This window comes from Mytilinidion resinicola (genome assembly GCF_010093595.1).
Source record: "Mytilinidion resinicola strain CBS 304.34 unplaced genomic scaffold BDZ99scaffold_14, whole genome shotgun sequence".
In the NCBI taxonomy this organism is placed as follows: Eukaryota; Fungi; Ascomycota; class Dothideomycetes; order Mytilinidiales; family Mytilinidiaceae; genus Mytilinidion; species Mytilinidion resinicola.
In genome coordinates this window covers 610424-628461 of record NW_022985450.1, presented here as the reverse complement: position 1 = coordinate 628461, position 18038 = coordinate 610424, and the positions used below count along the sequence as shown (strand labels likewise).

At 54.4% G+C, this 18038-nt stretch overlaps 7 protein-coding genes across 7 annotated transcripts; 2 read left to right on the top strand and 5 right to left on the bottom strand.

The window, feature by feature from the left end:
- Positions 1–1082: 1082 nt before the first annotated feature.
- BDZ99DRAFT_573172 (uncharacterized protein) lies at positions 1083–2567 on the top strand (the record flags this gene model as incomplete). Its single annotated transcript, XM_033728266.1, has 3 exons — positions 1083–1556; positions 2245–2307; positions 2363–2567. The coding sequence occupies 3 exons, from the start codon at positions 1083–1085 to the stop codon at positions 2543–2545; spliced, it is 720 nt and encodes a 239-aa protein (XP_033574279.1). The 3' UTR covers positions 2546–2567.
- Positions 2568–3272: 705 nt separating this feature from the next.
- Positions 3273–4391, bottom strand: BDZ99DRAFT_573171 (NAD dependent epimerase/dehydratase; the record flags this gene model as incomplete). Its single annotated transcript, XM_033728265.1, has 1 exon — positions 3273–4391. One exon carries the CDS (start codon positions 4389–4391, stop codon positions 3273–3275), a length of 1119 nt encoding a protein of 372 aa, XP_033574278.1.
- A 2130-nt stretch (positions 4392–6521) lies between these two features.
- On the top strand, positions 6522–8271 carry BDZ99DRAFT_465224 (uncharacterized protein). Its single transcript, XM_033720498.1, has one exon. The coding sequence runs from the start codon at positions 6603–6605 to the stop codon at positions 8124–8126; it is 1524 nt and encodes a 507-aa protein (XP_033574277.1). The 5' UTR covers positions 6522–6602; the 3' UTR covers positions 8127–8271.
- A 28-nt stretch (positions 8272–8299) lies between these two features.
- Positions 8300–9578, bottom strand: BDZ99DRAFT_392577 (uncharacterized protein; the record flags this gene model as incomplete). Its single annotated transcript, XM_033715795.1, has 3 exons — positions 8300–8965; positions 9108–9254; positions 9318–9578. The coding sequence occupies 3 exons, from the start codon at positions 9576–9578 to the stop codon at positions 8300–8302; spliced, it is 1074 nt and encodes a 357-aa protein (XP_033574276.1).
- An 810-nt stretch (positions 9579–10388) lies between these two features.
- BDZ99DRAFT_573168 (uncharacterized protein) lies at positions 10389–12892 on the bottom strand. Its single transcript, XM_033728264.1, has 11 exons — positions 12403–12892; positions 12331–12348; positions 12052–12062; positions 11931–12001; positions 11846–11880; positions 11711–11796; positions 11566–11656; positions 11379–11508; positions 11259–11315; positions 11156–11204; positions 10389–11072 (listed from the first exon to the last, which is right to left on the bottom strand). The coding sequence occupies exons 1-11, from the start codon at positions 12430–12432 to the stop codon at positions 10751–10753; spliced, it is 900 nt and encodes a 299-aa protein (XP_033574275.1). The 5' UTR covers positions 12433–12892; the 3' UTR covers positions 10389–10750.
- Positions 12893–13430: 538 nt separating this feature from the next.
- On the bottom strand, positions 13431–14000 carry BDZ99DRAFT_522926 (uncharacterized protein; the record flags this gene model as incomplete). The annotated part of the gene is made up of 1 exon (XM_033725748.1): positions 13431–14000. The coding sequence occupies one exon, from the start codon at positions 13998–14000 to the stop codon at positions 13431–13433; it is 570 nt and encodes a 189-aa protein (XP_033574274.1).
- A 1877-nt stretch (positions 14001–15877) lies between these two features.
- Positions 15878–17400, bottom strand: BDZ99DRAFT_478805 (neuronal-specific septin-3; the record flags this gene model as incomplete). Its single annotated transcript, XM_033722191.1, has 7 exons — positions 15878–16109; positions 16183–16650; positions 16701–16838; positions 16891–16987; positions 17042–17158; positions 17210–17288; positions 17392–17400. The coding sequence occupies 7 exons, from the start codon at positions 17398–17400 to the stop codon at positions 15878–15880; spliced, it is 1140 nt and encodes a 379-aa protein (XP_033574273.1).
- Positions 17401–18038: the final 638 nt, after the last annotated feature.

Genomic DNA, 18038 nt, shown 5'->3' with positions numbered 1-18038 from the left:
CTTTCGGTAAGTCGTGCTGCGATTGCTGACGCCAGCACGTGGGCATCTACTTGACTAATCACACAGCCGTCCTAAAAATAGCTTTGAGTATACCGATAGACTGTGCGCAAGCCACAGACCTCATCCCTCAAAAGCGGAATCATGAGCCTACCAGGCTTCTACATCGACAATCCTTTCGAAAGTCATCACAATTGCACCCACCTCAAATATCACACCCAACAGCTAGCCTCCGATTAAGCTTCGCTAGAGTTTTGTCCGGCATGGCTTCGCCCTCCTCCTTCCCTTAGAACTCGTTTCCGACGCACCAGGACGATTCTCAACAACGCTATCCCCAGCAACAACATCACCCACGCCAATCTACTCAAAAGCCATATCCGCCACACTCATCGCAGGACCAGTGGAGCCAGTCGTCTCATTAGCAGGCTGCTGGATTCGTCTCTGCGCGAACACAGTCTTATCCCGCCCCGTCCTTTGACAATTATAGAGTAAACCAACCACAGTCTTGGAGGCCCACACCATATCCAGGCTACCCGCAAAGCACGCAACCGACATACCCAGAAGAACTGCTCTATCCACCCGACCTTCTGTATAAGCCTCACTCATTTCCTCAACCGGGCTCTTTTGAGAATGTCCCTGCTAGCTCATATCGTCCAACAGACGTCTTCAACGTCGTGCCTGCTAGTCAATATGCGGGCAATCCCACTTGTCAATCAAGGCTTGCGTCGCCAGCGCTCAACCCATCGCCATACCCGCCTCATCAATCATACCCACAAAATAATTCACCCTCACCGGCGGTATTAACTCAGCCATCGCCTCGAGGCTCACCGCGACCTTCACCACAAGTTCGACCCGTAAATCTTCCTCGACCACTAACTGCAGCTGAACTGGCAGACTACTTCCACTAACATGCATGTGTTCCGATTCCACGTCAATGGGAGCCGCTTCCTGCTCCCATCGAGACCTGTTACGTCCAAGCAGGACCTAGATTTATCGATAGCAAAGATTGGCTGGGAGATTGGATCGACCAAGAGTTTCACACCGTTTGCCTAAGGGATATAAAAGAGGCCAGAAGTAGACATAGCATGAGATACCACCTAACCGCGGAGACAAACGGAGGTCATTTCCGCCCAAAAAAGTTCAGATGGAAGCTCTCTAGTTCACCGGCAGGAAAGTCTGGCGATGATCTTTGGTCGTACCGCCGCGAGAAAGACATTGGTGCTGCACCTGGACAAGTAAGATTTGAGGCTCTGTATGGCCCTGATGGGAATCCAGTGTCCACGTCTTTCAAACACAATGATGCATCTCAGGGCGTCCCTGTCCATACATTATCGTTCCGGCTCCCGAATGGGGAAGAGTTTCAATGGCAGACCAATCATCCCATTAGTACCCTGGACGGTTTCCGCTGGGACTACCAGCGTTATGCATTGTTCCGGCTGTCTCGCGGTGTAGCATGGGAGTTGGTCGCAGACAACGCGCCTTGGGATGGACGCGGAAAAAAGCCGCTGGAGTCAGCGGACGCCTTGGCCATCCGCGCCCGCAACATCGATCACAGTATGGTCAGTGCGACTCTCTATGAAGGTGCGACAGTGGGAAGATGGATTGCGAGTTGAAGCACTACACGATAAGGAAGGGCTGAAGAAGACAGTCAAGCAGGCCCGAAAGACGGAAATTGGCAAGCTAGCATATTAGACCAAGGATGACTTTACTGGGGAGGCAGCGGGGGTCGGTTTCGAGCTTGGAAGCGGAATCGTAAGTGGACTGTTTGGCACGTAACGCGAGGTTGTCTTTCTTCTTTGTTTAACGGATTGCAAGACATCCTTCTTTAGCGGCCGCGTTGCAAGCCACCGACCGATGGGGGTCTTGCTCAACCCATACGATTCAATACCTTCTCGTCAACTTTGTTATCCAAAGCCCGAATTCTCACAAACATGCGTACGCCGCCGCATTATGCGCTCGTGTTTAATACTGTCTCTTAGTTCCCAGTCACGTGGTTAAATTCAGAGGTTCCAGCCAATAGGATCATTTCTCGCTCGTCGATATTCGGAATGCTATGTGGTAGCTATCTGCACGCCAAAGACCGATCTTAGCAGAGACTACACCCGCCTACGTACTGCAGAGGTTTCCAACATCTTGTGGCCCTCAGGGTATTTCGTGCACTGTGGAACCTGAGCTTCAGTCCCAGACCATCTTCCAGTAGCCTAACCTCACAATGCTTCAAGAGCTATTCTGAGTCTCAACTCCGAGGCATTTACGGGGTTCAAGTCTCAAGAGAGGCATGATTCCTCGCAAGTCCCCCTCGGGTCTATCGTATGTGTGAAGCACCATTCGACGTCCTGAATACAACCCAAACACATGAGACAAGGCCAACGGGAAAGGCATGCAGCAGGGCAGCAATCTGAGGATCAACGAACGAAGCAAACCCCCCACCGGGGCGATGTGGCATGAGCGACAATCTGATAGCTGGAAGCTGTTCCGGACGTCATCGTCGAACTCGCCAAGCGTGGACATAGCTGCGGCATTATCAGCTTCGGATGATAGCAAGTGAACATCTACGTGCCATTGCTACGGTCTCAAAATTTCTAGCGAATCAGATTCACATTCCGTACAATGCCTGCCTATCACTCGTCATGTTTTGGTTGATCAACTTACTTTCCAAGCAATTGCGTGTCAGGCGCCCTAGCGGCCCGCGGTTCAGGCTGCCCGACCGGCCCGCAATTCAGCTCAACGGCCGTAAGCCGATACGTCGTATAGTGAGACACTATAGTGCGTTACAAATGCTCCCAGGGGAACGTGATTGCTCCGCATATAAGGAAAGTTGGAGGGGGCAGACGGACCCGATAAGGTTAGGCTAAGCGCTGTGACTTTCAACGCGCATCCTTACCGGTCGGCGACAGGTGGCATGGCCCGAGGTCCCTACATTGGTCAGGTTATACTCTTCTGCCGGAAATTACTGTCGTCCTATGTGGTAGATACTGTTTCAGGAACATGCCGTAGTTGTCTGAGACAATACGCACATGCATCACTGTCACAGCGCATCGTAGTGCCACATGCGAACATCACAAATGGAAAGTAAAGCCGAAAAAATCGGTTTGAATGTATTTGAACATGTTGATAGTAAAGAGCTGTCCAAAGCTACCGGGTATCTAGAAGAAGTGATATACATACAAACGTTTTCGTTCCATGGGCCTGCCAGGGGGTGCATGGAGCCTGCCAGGGATGCCATGTGTTCTAGATCGACTAAAAGCAGCATAAGACGCCGGAAACAAGATTCACTAAGCATTCGCTCTAACCTCTTGACCAGCAGCTGCCAAAGCGCTTCCTCTTCGATCGCTGCTGGTAGCCTGCATGGTTGTGCGCCTCCTTGTCCGTATTTCCAAAAAGTGTCCAACGACGCTTTCGACCTGCTCCTCAAACCCAATGTGCTTGAATCCAAAAGTCCTTTCCGTCAGACTCGAATCAAATTTTATTTCGATGTTCGTGGCCGATCCACAGTTCGGTAGCCTCCGCTTCGCAACAGCCTCTGGGAAGGATCGCTTAATGATGTCTTTGGCATCGTTCCACCGCGTTTGCTGACTGAGGATGTAGCTCCGATTGCCTGGAATGTGGGGAAGCAGAGACTGAACGTGTACTCGTGCGACGTCGTCGTTATGGACCGTGGCACCGGCAAAACTTCCGAAGTCTTTACCGAGAGCTATTCCCAGAACAACAGCGTTTGTGCCTTTCATCGCTTCGCGTGGTGTTGTTGCAAGATCGTTGCGGCCTTCAATGAAGGCTGGGTGGAGGTGGATAACGTCGAACGAGGGCCTTTCCCTCTTGATCCAGGCTTCAGCCTCTTGTAGGGCAGCGACCTTGGAAGCAGCGTAGGCAGCGAATTCGGTTTCGTAGGGTCCAGACTCGAACACCACGCGGTCCGTTGGTAGAACTGGCGTGCTTCGTCGCTCGTAGCCTTCCATCTGAGCAACTGGAGTGATAGCCACGATAGAGCTTGTGATCACTACTCGCCGCACGGTCTGACTCTTCTTCGCTGCCTCCAACATGCTCAACGTTCCGAGGACGGCAGGTTGGATGAAGTGCGAGTCGTGCTCGTTCAGTGGAATCTCGTCGCCACCGGTCATCAGCGGCGACGCAATGTGTATGACATATTTGACGCCCCGAGTAGCCTCGTCGTAGGCGTATGGGTAGGTGATTTCGGGGACGATGACGAAGCTCAGGCGAGAGCCCAAGTTGAGAGCCTGGATCTGAGGGTGTGAGATGATGGTGTTGGCTTTGGCCTGTGACCGGACGGCGGCGCGGACGGTGTAGCCTGCATTCAGGGCGTGGATGAGGGTTCGGAAGCCAACGTGGCCAGTGGCACCGGTAATGAGCAAATTGCAACTCGATTCACGTCCCATGGCGAAGGATCTAGGAGACCTCCAGAAGATATACACAGACTTGGGAGCAAGATGGAAAAAAGCGGGGTAGCCGAGCACAAGCGAGGAGAGTAGCCGTGAGGGCCTGAAGTATGGGACCGAGAGATGATTCTTGTGAGAAGGAAGAGCGACTACACAGCAGGACGTGGGTTTATAGCAGAGGGGGGTGGAGGGGCTGGATGGAGAACGCGGGCTGCTATATATCGACCCCCCTCAAAGCTGGAAGGGCCTTTCAAGAGGCGTCGTTAGACACAGTGGCATCAGCAGGGAATGAGATTTGATTGCAGGGGGGGGAGAAGTTTGGCCCCTCCTGGGCGCTGGCTGTCGAACTTCCTCGTGCGTGGGACGGTGAAGCGCGGAGACCGGGGCATATCAGGCGCCCCAGAGGGCGGCACGCGTGCAGATTGGCGTTTGCGCCGTCGAATCAAACAAAACTTCCACGGCGTCCCCGGGCTGGACGGGCACAGGTGTCCAATCGTGGCAGCATCTAAAGCATCCAGACGGCCATTTGGGTTAGGGCCAGACGCGGGTCTCAGCTCTGTCAACCCTGCTGTAGTTGCCAGGTGGGCCGGCCAGCGCCGTGCCATCTGCCGGCTGCGAGCGGGGAAGAGTCTGTCTGCTAACTGATGCGGTTTGGCGCCATGTCTTAAGCGGGTTTACGCGGCCAGTCCGCGTGTCGGGTCTGCGATGGCGTCGACACCAGTTTCCTCGCCTTGGGGTTCCAGAAGCGACCGCGCGAACTAGCTCCAAAGTCTCGCCAGACTTGCTTTCGGGGCCATCGCCTATTCGTAGCGTAACGAGGCGCTGGGTCTGGCGAGACGCCTCGCAGCTAAAGCAGAGTGCTGAGGCGATCTAGAGCCACGCCCCAGTGCCCAGAGGCATAAACGGCCTGCAGACGTCGCGGCGGAAATGAGGACACCTGAATAATGCATTGTAGAATCGATACACAGTCGATAGCTCATCGACTCCGTGGGCCTTGGCGGCCGCGTTGCTGAGTCGGGATCGAGGTCATGCTCGACGGCTGATGTGGTTTGGGACTAACGTTGACTGGGACTTTGCTGGTAGGTACTGCCGAGTGGCATGTACGACACCACGTGCTGGAGCAGGTGATGTCGTTCGAGTGGAGTTCATGAAACACTGGTGGATACCTCTATGACGTACAGCCAAGCGGTATGTCGGATGCACGTGCTAGAGCAAGACGCGCTGGATCAGGTGTGCTGGAGCAGGTGATGTTGCCCAGGTGTTGATGTCGAGTCTGCTGGGTCAGGTGTGCACAGCCGCAGCCCGAGGGCGACATCTCGGTTCAGCCGGAGCCAGTAGACGCCATCGTCTGCACCATCGCCTCTCCAAGGGTCGGTCAACCCCGTGCGCAGCGGCGTCTGCCCAGTACGCTGGCTGGGAAACGCGCCGCCACAATGCTGAGCCCGCCGGCGGTTCCTCAGCAGGCGAAAGCCTCGCCTAACGCCGCTCGGCCATAGCCTCCAAGTGCTGCAATGCAATGTAGGACTGGCTGACAACAGGAACATCCGACTTGAAATGTGTGAGTCCGGAATAGTCCTTTCTTTGGTCAGCAATCTCGGATTAAGGTTGGATCTGGGAGGTGGATTTAGCGGTAAGAGCACCGCCACAGAGCCATCCCGGCGGGAGATCTCCACGCGCCTCTCCACTTTTCGCCTCCAGCCCAGATGACCAGACCCTCGCGCCGGGACACGCATGAATCATCAGGTGGCGCCTTGCTCCGCGTGCTGATACCTTTGTATGCATATCGTGCTCTCAACATCCTCACAAATAGCATTTCGAGCTACTGCGCCTTGTAAGCTTGCTTGCAAGACGAGTTCTTCGGGTTTGGCATCCGAAGTCGCCACTGCACCGCGGAACCCAGGTGACGCGACGCTTCGACGTCATCGCTCCAAACTCTACTTCTTTACCTCGACCAAGCCCCAAGTGAAACGTCGTTGCATGCGCAACGGCTGCGATCTGCTATAGTCCGCAGCACTCAGCCGATCGCTTCGGATCCTGACGACATATTCCGTAGGTGCACTTACAAAACTCTACCGGTAGAAAGCCTGCTCCTCGTAGCACAATACGAACCATTGTATCTTCTACCTAGCTCTCTTGTTCTACCAAATACCCATCTGCTTCGTGATACCCTTGCTTTCTTTCTCCATTGCTTCCGTCTCTCCCATTTTCAGCATGAACGACCAACCACCTATTGGGGGCTACTACGCGCCGCAGACATCATCCGCTCCTCCCAACTCTGCGCTGGAGTCAGATTATCCTGCTCCTCTATCTGTAAAGCCCAAAAGCTATCCGCCGCATTCCGAGGCACCTCCAGCCCCATTGAGCATGGAGGGACCTCCATCTTCTGAGCCGTTCAATCAAGCCCCTGCTTTTGGCCAGCCAGCCCAAAATAACGATGGCGCATCAACAGTAGCACAATCTCAGCACTACGAGGCGTACCATCCTCCTAATGACGACCTTTCCCCGCCCTTCTCGGAGCAACCGGGCCCTGAATTACACCAGCCGATTATGAATCCTGCGTATCCCCCCGAAAAGCCCCAAGGCGCAGCGGACACTGCAATGGTGCCATCAAATGCCCCCCAACCACTTGGCGTACAGCAGTACCAACCGCCATTGCCTCCACGCCGCATACCATCAAGCTTCGGAGCCGATGACCCATCCAACCCCGTGCACTACACCCGCGACCCACACAAGCTCGTCGCATATCTAGTCCCCTTCCCGAAACCACGAGTCCACGTGCCCGGCGCTACCCTATCTCAGGTCCCTGAACGGTTTCTGATCTACACGCCTCCGCCGCCGCCGCTTCAGAAGCCAGCTGAAGGCGTCAAAGAAGACCGCATGCACAAGGTGCAGCGGAAATGGGAAGAAGAAGTCCGCGCAGCCAAGAACAGCACCGCCAAAACAGCAAGCTGGCAGGGTGCCAAAAGCAAAGCCACTAAAGGCATTAGCTGGGCGATGTCGCAGACGAAGTCGGCGAACCTCGAGTTTCTGACTCGGCTGGGTGAGGATCGGAAAAGCGGACCGGCTCGAACCGATACCAATGCAGCAGAAGGCGGCGTGGAAGGAGATGCTACGCATAAGACTGTCGCACTGGAAGAGATGGTCCTCATATATCCCTCCACCATGCCCGGCACGCAGGAGGAGCTTCGTGCCGAATTTGTTAACTCGATGATGCGCTCCAAATCGAAAGCGCAGCGAGATGCGGTCATAGCAACTGGTCTGATCCCCGTCTCATTTGCCATTGATGTCCTCGCTACTATCGTATGGCCGTTCGGTGGGTTGCTGGAGATCGATAGCGTGTGGGCGTATTCGTCTATCCGAGGGGCGAAGACGGCTCGTTCGACAACGAAGCGTCTCAAATCATCCAACGAGGATAGTGGCGGGAATGAGCAACAGCTACGGCTAACATTCACACCATCCCCAAGGCTCGAGATCTTAGGTCAGTACCTGGCAGCTCGTTGTCATGAACGTGATGCCAAGCTGTTTGGCTCCCCGGGCGTTCCCCCGACAGAGACGACTGTATTGGAGGCGATCGGGTGGTCGCAGTCTGGGCATTTCAAGAACTGGGAAGACGAGCAGTGGGAGATTGCTGAGGTGAAGGAAGATATTAAGTCGGTCATGAGCAAGGGAGCCCGAGAATGGGATAAGTGGTGTAAGGACTTTGAGAAGAATCCAGAGAAGGCGGCCAAGAAGTAGAATCGCTAGAGATCACTTAGTATGATTTCGGGGTTATATATTCCTAGCTTGTCGTTCAGAAATGACTTCTTATGATTTGTCTATGTCCGTAGCCGTCCGTATTACGGACTCACAGCAGTGTCTTATTCTACCGCCTCTATGCCACCAACTTCCATCTATGCCTGCACGCCAAACTACAACGGTGAACTCTTCTCGCCCGGCACAATCAGCACACTCTTCAACCTCTCAATATCCTCATCCCCCAACCCACAAACCTGCCTGATATACCCCTCCGAGCTGCCCCACTCCCGATCAATCATATCCAGCACCGCAATCATACTCTCCTTCGTCGCCCCCATCATGCGCAGCGCCGCCTCCCTCCCCTTCCTCACAACATCCGGCGGCAACTCAACCTCACCTGGGTCTGCACCCTCATTCTGCTTCGCCAACGCCGCTGCCAGCTCGTCCCTCGACATCGTATCGCCCGCCATCTGCGCGAGCGTGTACTTCTTAAAGCCGTAGCTGGAGGTGAGTCGCGTGACGAGCTTTTCCTGAAGGGACAGGAGGCCGAGCTCTGTCAGATTGTACTCGGCGGCGATGACGTCCCTGGGCACGCCGAGGAGGTCGAGGACGAGGCCAAAGAAGACGCCGGTGCGGTCTTTGCCGGCTGTGCAGTGGATGAGTGCGCCTAAGGGTTCTGATTTGATAGCTATGGGAGGGATGGGGGCGCTTGGGGAGTTGGAGAGGAAAAGAGAGTTTCGGCGGGCTGAGGGTGGCGGGAGGGATGCTAGGTAGAGAAAGATCTTGCGGTAGGATGGTCCGCCGTTGATTAGGATGTCTCGATAGGCTTGGGCGAACCCCTGGGTTTTGTTTAGCTGCTAGCGGATGCGCGATTGACGGATAGAAATAGAGCTGTCTATGTTCCCGCAACTCCCCTCCTTCAGTAGCGCTCCGAAAAATCCAACTCAAATATGCCGCGAAGAATGAAATGCTATCACTAACCTCAACGCTCTCGCCCATATACTTCATATATCTCTCCGCCAGCCGTTCCGGGCTGTAATCGTCATCCGCAAAGACAGGGACCCACACTCTCTCCAAACCCTCCGCCTCTAGCATCTTAATCCACCCATCTCTTACCCCCATTCCGTCCTTTGGCAAGCCGTCCTCCCCAACTTCCACTATCTCCTCCTCCTTCCCATCTTTGCCCGCCACAACGCCCTTCCAGCCCTTCAAGACCTCCGGCTTCGACCGGAGATCGAAGATTGTTTTGACCCCAGCTTCTCTAACAGCGGCCCACCCGGCCTGATCCAGTTGCGACACTTCCGCAGAGCGAAACAGTATTCCGGGTCGCACTTTTCGGCCCGTCGAGGTCACGAGGCCGCCATTGTAGAGTGCTGCGTCGCGGAAGTTGTTGAGATGGGGTACGGGAAAGAACGGGGGGACTGGAAGCTTGAATTCATTTGGTGCTGCCATGGCTACACGGAAGTTTGGAGTTTTGAGGCAGACGTAATATTGGACGATATGTGGAGAATGACAGTGCTTGAATGGTTACCCTTCGATTTGCTAGACTTGCTGTGAGTTGTAAAGCAATGCCCTTTCGGAGGCTTCGTGAAGGCAGTAGGAGGACTAGTGTTCAAGTCCGATGAGGTTGCTGACCCAGAGCACGGGGTTATGAGACCCTCACAAACGTAACGGTGACAACACTGGAGCCTCCAGTCGCCGAGGTTCCGGTTTCCGGACGGCCCTATCATTGGTGTTGTCATCCAGTGAAAGCTGTGATAGACCCCACAAGTGCCCCGCCAATTCCCCCTAGTCATTGCCGAGGGACCCTGGACGTTTCATGACTCTAGCCGCAAGCATTCCATCTTGCATCCCTCCACTCGCGACCTGTTGTTGCAGAACGTGCTACTTTGTCTGTCAAGCATGTTGATAGTTCGAAAGAGGCGAAGTTGTGATGAAAAGACCTACATTATTAGGTCAAAATTCTAGGCGCAAACGGATCTATCACTCCTTGACTCCAATATTGCTCACTCGACACTGTGAGGAGCAGCTCAGCTATTCAGCAGCCAGTTAGTCAAGAAACAGTCTAATTTGCACTACTGGAAAACTGACATTGTGCCTAAGTTTTTGAAATTCCATGGGGGTACCCCAAGCAGTGGTAAACGCGTGTGCATAATCTTACGATCTGTCACTGTATGTGAATTGCTACCTACCATTTTAGAAACACTTCTCAAGAAGCTTTACCGCCCAAGGATAGTCATATACATAGTACAATTATATTTTGAAGGGTCTTCCACGCTTACACATCAGGCCCTTTTTTTTAAAAAAAAACCCCCAAAAAATAACCAGTAGAACTCCATCTTTTTCGCATCTCCTCCGAACACATTACCATTGATAAACCATACTCGTAGGAGATACCGAGAGAAGCTGTGCTTTTGCATGCGGCCTGGCAATGCACCGCGCCCCCAAAAAAAGAGAACCTCCAGACATAGGGAACCTTCGCTTGGACCAAAATAGAATATGGAAAGAAGCTAGTGATTAGGCTTTCGACTGGAGACGTCGACTCTTTTGTTTCATGATTATAAGAGTCGTACGTCATGGCCGTCTAGGCCCACCGTTTAGATCTGATGACAAACCTTTCGGTGTTATTGCTCTACCCGCTGGAGACTATTCTCTAGATCCACGGCACTAAAATCTCGTAGATCCGTAGAAGCCTTTGGCTCTTTTGATATGCAATTCTCAGGCCGTTTTGGAGTCTCGTGAGTAGATTCTGGTGAATCAGTTTCGTGCTCGTTAATTTGAAGTTTCGTATCTCCGGCCTCCGGTCGCTTCGTTTCAATAGGATTGGATCCGTCGGCCACGTATTCATCATACGTCTTGCCCGCCTTCTTGGCCAAGCGCCGAATGCGACGGGTTCGGTAGAGCCAGGAAAGCTGAGAAACGAAGATACCGAGTTCTAAGAGGAGGCTGGTTGCAGTCGGTCAGGGACATTCTGATCGGATTGTCGCGCATGTCTGGCAATCCTGCTTATATCACAGAAAGAAACTTACCAAATGATATAAAGCGTACCACCGAGATAATCAAAGGTATTTTGTGCAACTTGTACCCGAGTCAGCACTCAATTCCGCCGCACATCATGTATGACGGACTTACCGAGAGCCATCAATGAGAAGAAGGCCCCTGACCAGTCTACGGTAAGGAAGATGAAATCTACACAAGTTGTCAGCATGACACGAGACCGTAGCTAACCACGACATGAATCTAGAATCATACCAATGCCAATCACCCGGCCTTTCCTCTTCGCTAATTCGAAGTAAGGCGGAATGAGACCTAGGGCAAGGATTATAGAGGCGATAATAGCCATCAAGGTGAGAGGCCAGGCAACGCCTCTTGCATATGGACCCTGTTCGTTGTTAGAGAGGTGACAGGATTCCGATGTCGAAGGGATCGGGGACAGTACTCTAAGAACACAAATGAAAAGGGCCTCGAGGCCACCAAAGATAATAGCAAGCACTCCCACTGTCAACGTGGTGGTCCATACTCTCCAACCGCTTCCTGGCCGTTAGCCGCTGTAACATTTCATTTTTCACTACGCCGTTACGAACCTATGATAGACCAAGGTCTGGCCCCAGCAAACAAGCGAGAGGAAGCCAAAGCACTGAGGTTGAATCTGAAGTGGGATATTGAAGTTCTGAGGGGTGTCAGACGCATGAAGATAATCGTGGGAGAACTTTATTGACCTGCACGATGGCATAAACACCGAACGGCACCGAAGCTTTGCGAATATTAGCCCCAGCGTAGTAGAGGTCATCGCATGGGACGTACCAGAAGCCCACATCATTACCATCAAGCCGGGAAGGCCATCAGTTTTCTTTGTGCGCCAGTTACGCCATATCCTGCACGAATGAGAGTCTGTAATCAAAACCGAAGACCGTACGTCACTTACTGAGGTACAAGCTAATGATGTCAATTAGTATAATGCTCGAACTTAACGATTGTTTCGAGGTATATCTCACCTGAATACACCAGCAGCTGACCGAGCAACATTAGAGCACGTTCAATTAGGTAGATGAAGGGGCAAATACACTGAGAAGCGGTCAGTGCTAACTCGGGCTCTACTGAAGGGTGAGCCTGCGTACCAGTTCCAATTGTCTAAAGGATCGGAGATGGGTTATTAGATATTCATCTTTTCAATACTCGGCTGACATTTCAGAGTCACACATACCCCAAGCACATTTGCAGCCTGTCATAGTGTATGTCAGTAATGAAGCACATTGAATGGTCAGGTATCACGTACAAGCGGGATTGAAGTTTGAGGACCCGCCATCCAATAGCTAAGGTGTTCAGACCAGCAGGAATGCTAGAAGAAGAGACGGATAAGAGAGCTGGAGATGGGAGAGCAACGATATGAAACGAGGAACTTAGGAGATCTGAGAAGCTCAACGAAACATGAGGGCGAGGTGAGGTTGATACAAAGGCCAGGGCACACGACCTTGCCAATAAAGAGAAGGCCGGACTGAAAAGTGGGTACTTTCTCAGCAATTCGGGCCACGGTGGACACAAAGCATCGCGTCAATCCAAAGACGAGACTCTCAGCCGGCATCGCTGCACGTTGATGACGGTGGCAGCTGGCGCTCAGGAGTCACCAGCGCAGCATCCACAGAAGATGTGCACGCCGTCGATGCAAATTAGGCTTTGGGGCCGGCATCTGGCGTGAGTTTGCAGCGTGGCCTTACGGATTTTGGACTGATGTGTGATCAGGGCGGGCTGGCAGCGCCCTCGTCCGGTGTGGCATTTTTGAATGGAAGCGCCGCCGCCGCGTGGTAAAGCGCAGGTCCCGAGACGGCGCGAGATATTGAGGTTTTAGCATCAGGTAGCGGCGGGGGGGAATGTCCCCTGCATCCGCAGTATCGTGGTGGTGAAGGTGGTTGGAGTGGGCCATCACCGGCGTCGGTGTCACGTCGATGTCCTCGCCGATGATTGGCTGCGCGCACCTCCAAGTTCCCAAAGTTGCGCTGATGGCAGACAGGGGTTGGCAGAGTCCGTTCAAGCCGCCTCGTAGCTTGGCGTGACTTCAAGAGCACCGCGTCTGTCGTGCCACCCACAGTGCGTGCTGCGCTGCGCTGCCGTGGCTCGACTTGACCGCAGAGAATGCTGCCAGAACGCTGCGAGAATGATGCTGTGGAGTGTTTCAAGCCGAGACGGAGGGTAGCTGGAGAGTCAGCTGTCCCCACTCTCGTCGACTGTCGCACTCCAATCGCTGCCGCCTGCTCGCCTGCCCACAAGCGCCATCGAGTAGTACCTCTGGGCGTGGATACAGTTCCTTTACGACCTCCAGCTCCTCCAGCTAGGTGCGGATGCGGCACGATAGAGGGCGCCACGGCCAGCGCTAGGTACTGAATTGTCCTCGTCTGTGAACTGCCCGCATGCTCTGTAAATCAGCTGATTGGCAATCGTGGGGACGTCTCGATTGCTCTCCTGGCCGGCCCATTGGAGCAGCGAGAGGCGTCGAGCGTGAGACAAGACGGCCTGGATGTGGCAAAACGGCAGAGAAGGAGTGCTCGATCCAGTCATCCCGAAGCCAGGCGGCACGTCAACGAGGCCATGTGAGCGGGGACGCTGGAGCAGGCCCCGTACACGAGCGGCTGGACCGATTGATGGGCGTTCTCCACTTTCCCCTCTGGACGGCCGAGCCTCCCAGGCCGTCAGCCCACAGCGGCTGATGCGCTTCTTGCAGCTTGCCCTGGCAACAAATGCGGAGATCCAGTCGGAGAGATGCTGCAGCATGTACAGTAGCGCTCTCCATTGTCGCCCAGGCAGCCGAGATAACGGACGTCGAAGTGCCCAATTGGCCGCCGGTGCTAATCGGCTCTGGCCGCCAGAGGGAGCAAACATTCTGATGCAGCAGGTCGACTCTATTTACTGAAAGCGTCCCGCTCTGGAGCGTTATTCCCATCCGTGCATTGCATCATGCAGCCCGCCAGCACCGGAGCTCGTGCATTGGCAGGGAGACGCGCCTGTGCCCAGCCAGCGGTACGTCATCCATCACGGCTGTCCTCCAGGGGCCAAGCGTCGGTGGTGGTGAGAGTGTGGTGCGAAAAGAAGCATCGCCACTGCTACGCGAGCCGCGAAAACCGCCCTCCTCTCAGGCCTCCTTGCTCTGCTACATCTGTTGGGACTCGGGGATGAGCAGAAACAGGCCTTTGGGACTCGACAGCCAACCACCATGCGAGCACCACCCCAGATCGACGAACGCTTGTTCACCATCGACCTGCATGCCCTAGCTCCAATCACGACGCATATGTACAGTTGGAGCCGCTCGCTCTAGAGCCATTGTGGAGAAGTCGCGTCGCGGATGCTCTCCCGTATACCACTTCCCACAATGCTGCAGCAGGCGTGCAGTGGTTTGAATCCTTTCCGCTGCCCGCGAGGCAATAGTGTCCTGCACTCCTATGTACTCCATCTCGTGTTCTCTGGGGTCAGGGAGGCATCCGCGGAGTGGCCCGCTGAGATTCAGAACAAGATATAGGAGTATGAGTACGCATGCCCATCAGATCCCGCTCCCTGCATGTATCTGAACCTCTGGCGCCTTCGGCGGTTGCGAGAAAACAATCTGCTTGTGCCGTGAGCAAGATGCACATCGTACGAGAACGAACATGGCTATGCTGCTGTTCAGTGTGACATCAGAATAGATCCCGTACGCCAGTCCTATTCCAAATCTGGATGCAGCAGTTGTAGGTTTGCTGTCTTCCTGACTGTCAGATAGCATCAGATTCAAGCCAACGCAACGGCCCGCCCCCCCCTTTGACGCCCAACGGACCGCCCTGCATCGAGCAACCCTACTCTTTGTGTAACAGAGGTCAACTGGCTGCGTGTGGCTGCCGTTCAGCATCCGCCTGCAAGCCTATCTGCCAACAGCATGGCTCTGGGACAGCCACATCGACGCCCCGGACAATGCATGCCCAATGCGCTGAGGATAGGCACTACAGCCTGGAGTCGAGTTGCATCAAGCTGACGCAGTGTCATCTTCGGAGCATGGGCCCCTGCGATTCGTTTCGGGCTGCATATGTTGGAGCGGGAGGCAAGCGTTGGGACTCTCGCAGGAGCAAGTTTGCTCCAACACCATGCATGTGACTGTGATCGGGAGCAAACATCAAGTCTGATCAGTCCATGTCAGCAGAAAGGTGTGGAGTAGGGATGGAGAGGGTAGGGCCCTTTTCGACGACCTACAGGTAGGTTGAAACACTTGGACCAATATCAGAAAACCAACCCTGAGCAATCCACGTCCCCGCATCCATTGCCCATTCACCACTGATGCAATCTGGAGTTACACCATCGCGTAGCGCGGCACTTGGAAATAAATCAGAAACCGCTAGGGCACCTACTAAAAAATATCTTGGGCCACGGCTGAATTACTACTTTCCTACATGCAAATCGAAAGGAAAAGGGGGGAATAAGTGTCGAAGTGCTAAGGAAACAAAAGAAACGGGCGTGCCAGACCGACACGAAGGATGACAGCGGCACGAGAGCCCCGGTGGAATTGAAAGGACCCCAGTGTGCGAAGCAGAACCTCGCTCGCCCATGACTTTTCCCCGTGCCTGCAGAGTTATCCATCAAGAACAAAGGATGCTCTCCACCTTCAGAAAATGTATTCCGCCTCAGTAGACAACGCCCGCTTGCAACAAGAACCTGAGACTGAATCCTGGTTTTCACAATCAGCGCTGCATCTCTCCCTACCACCCTCATTATCGCGATACCCCAGTGTGCGTGCTTCAAGCCTCCTCGGCATCGTGCTCCGCTAGCTGGCCGCTCTGCTCCCTGTGCATTCTGGCCTCGATCTCCTTCAACTGGCTCTCGCGGGCTAGCAGCTCCTGTCGCTTCTCATTGATCTCGCGCTGCACCTTGACCTCGATCTCGCGCAGCTTCTCCTCCTCGCGACGGAGTTGTTCCTCCTTCAGGCGGACCGACTGGCTGGCAAGATCCTCGGGGTTCATTGACGAGTCCCTGTCGTCGTGTCAGCAATCAATTGGAAGACGCAGATACGCCCTCATGGAGGGTGTATGGTGGGAAAACTTACGCAGCGGCACCACCCTCGACGCTCTTGCTGAGCTTCTCGGTTCGGTAGTTCTCGTATAGGAAGTCATGCGTGATTTCCTTCAGATCGGCAAGATGGCTGTGAAGGAGGGCGCTCCGGACTGCGAGGAAATCGGAGTGTCGGGGGTTGTCAACCTCGACCACACCCCACGGGTACTGTCGGGCGCGCACCTTTCGGCCGCTGATCTCAACCACGTCCTCAGACCCGACTATAGCGAATGGCATGAGCCCACGGAGCTCGGCGTTCTCCTCCACTGTGTCTTCGTCGTCCTCCTCAATATCGTACGGGAAGTTGTACACTGGAATGCGGTAGTGCTCAATATCCTCCATGACCAGCTTCTTCGACTCTGCGAGCTCGGCAGGCGTGAGGGAGTCTGCCTTTCCAATGACGGGGATGACATTGACACGGGGCGATAAGCGCTTCATGAGTTCGATATCGAGCTCACGGAGTCTGTCACTTTGGTAAGCGCGGGTACAGGCTGGGAGGGACGATAGGCTTACCCATGGCCAGTAGGGGTGATGAAGTAGAGAAGGACGTGGACTCGATTGTCACGGAAACGAGGGTTACGCTTGATACGGGACTCCTCGGCAAGAATGTCATCGTATTGCCTCTCCAGGTAGCCAACGATCTCCGAGAAACTGAACAATGTGTAAGCGGGTATAGATTGGGCGAAGAACCATCATTATGTACCTGGCCTCATTATCGATCTGGTCACCGAAGCCGGGCGTGTCGACGATGGTGAGGGAGATGCGGGTGCCCTCCTCATCGAGCTCTAGCTCTGGCGAAACTGGATCAGCAAACCATCATTGCCTTTTGATGAGTGTTCCATGGGGTAACCTACCGACGGTGATGGGCTTGATTTTCACGCCCTCTTCGACGTGTGCGGCGGTCGGGTCGTCCGAGTCCTTGTGCTGGAGGACCTTCTTGCCACAGAGCGTATTCACGAAGGTGGTTCGTCCTGATGGTGAAGCGTTAGAGTGGGTTGAGCCCAGATGGGAGAGCCACGTACCTGTGCCTGAGGCGCCGCACACCATCAGACAAAACTGGATTCCCTTCTTGACATTCTTCTTCCTGCGGGTCTTGAGCATCTGGTAGAGTGTTAGCGCATGCGCCAGCAGCAATTGATGCCATTGTGCGGAGACAGGGTAGGCAGAGGCCGGACAGGGTGCTATGGGGGATAGGAGTCCGTACCGAACTCATTGTAGGCGTTGGATGGTGCGAGCGGTGCGCGGGGGCAGGCGACGGGATGCTGCTGGATGGCGGCGATGCAGACGCGGTGATGGAGGAGCAGAGTCGGGGGCTCGCGGTGTGGGCGTGTTGTTGGAGGTGGTGGCCAGGAAATTTGGAGGTGCTCCTTCTCGCGGACGGCCCATGCGTAAGGGGTCGTAGCTACTCCCGAACGAGCCACGGGGGCCTGCACGTGACGCCAGCGTAGTCTGTGCAGTATAGCAGTGAATTGGGTGAAATACACTGGCTCAATTAAACTGCAAAGCCGGGTGTGGAGAAGTATAGAGGCTGCAATTCGTCCAATATTGGCGTCCAGCTGTCACGATGCCAGCGGAGCCTTTCCAGGTCATTCATGTCACTTCAGGGCTGCAATCCACATGCCCCATATGCTGGTCTCAAGACGAATTCTAGCACAGGCTCGTCGTCTTGCGGAACCTTAGAATTGGCATTTTGATAATGTGCCCTGGCCGTTTGCGCACGTGCCGTTACCCGTGGACCCGTGGACCCGTGGACGAAGCTCCCGTCTCCACTGACAGGGTGCCTCATTGCTTGAGCTTCTGAGGTTCCACGGGTCTCTCGAGGACAACCGTGTATTCACCACCTCACTTGCA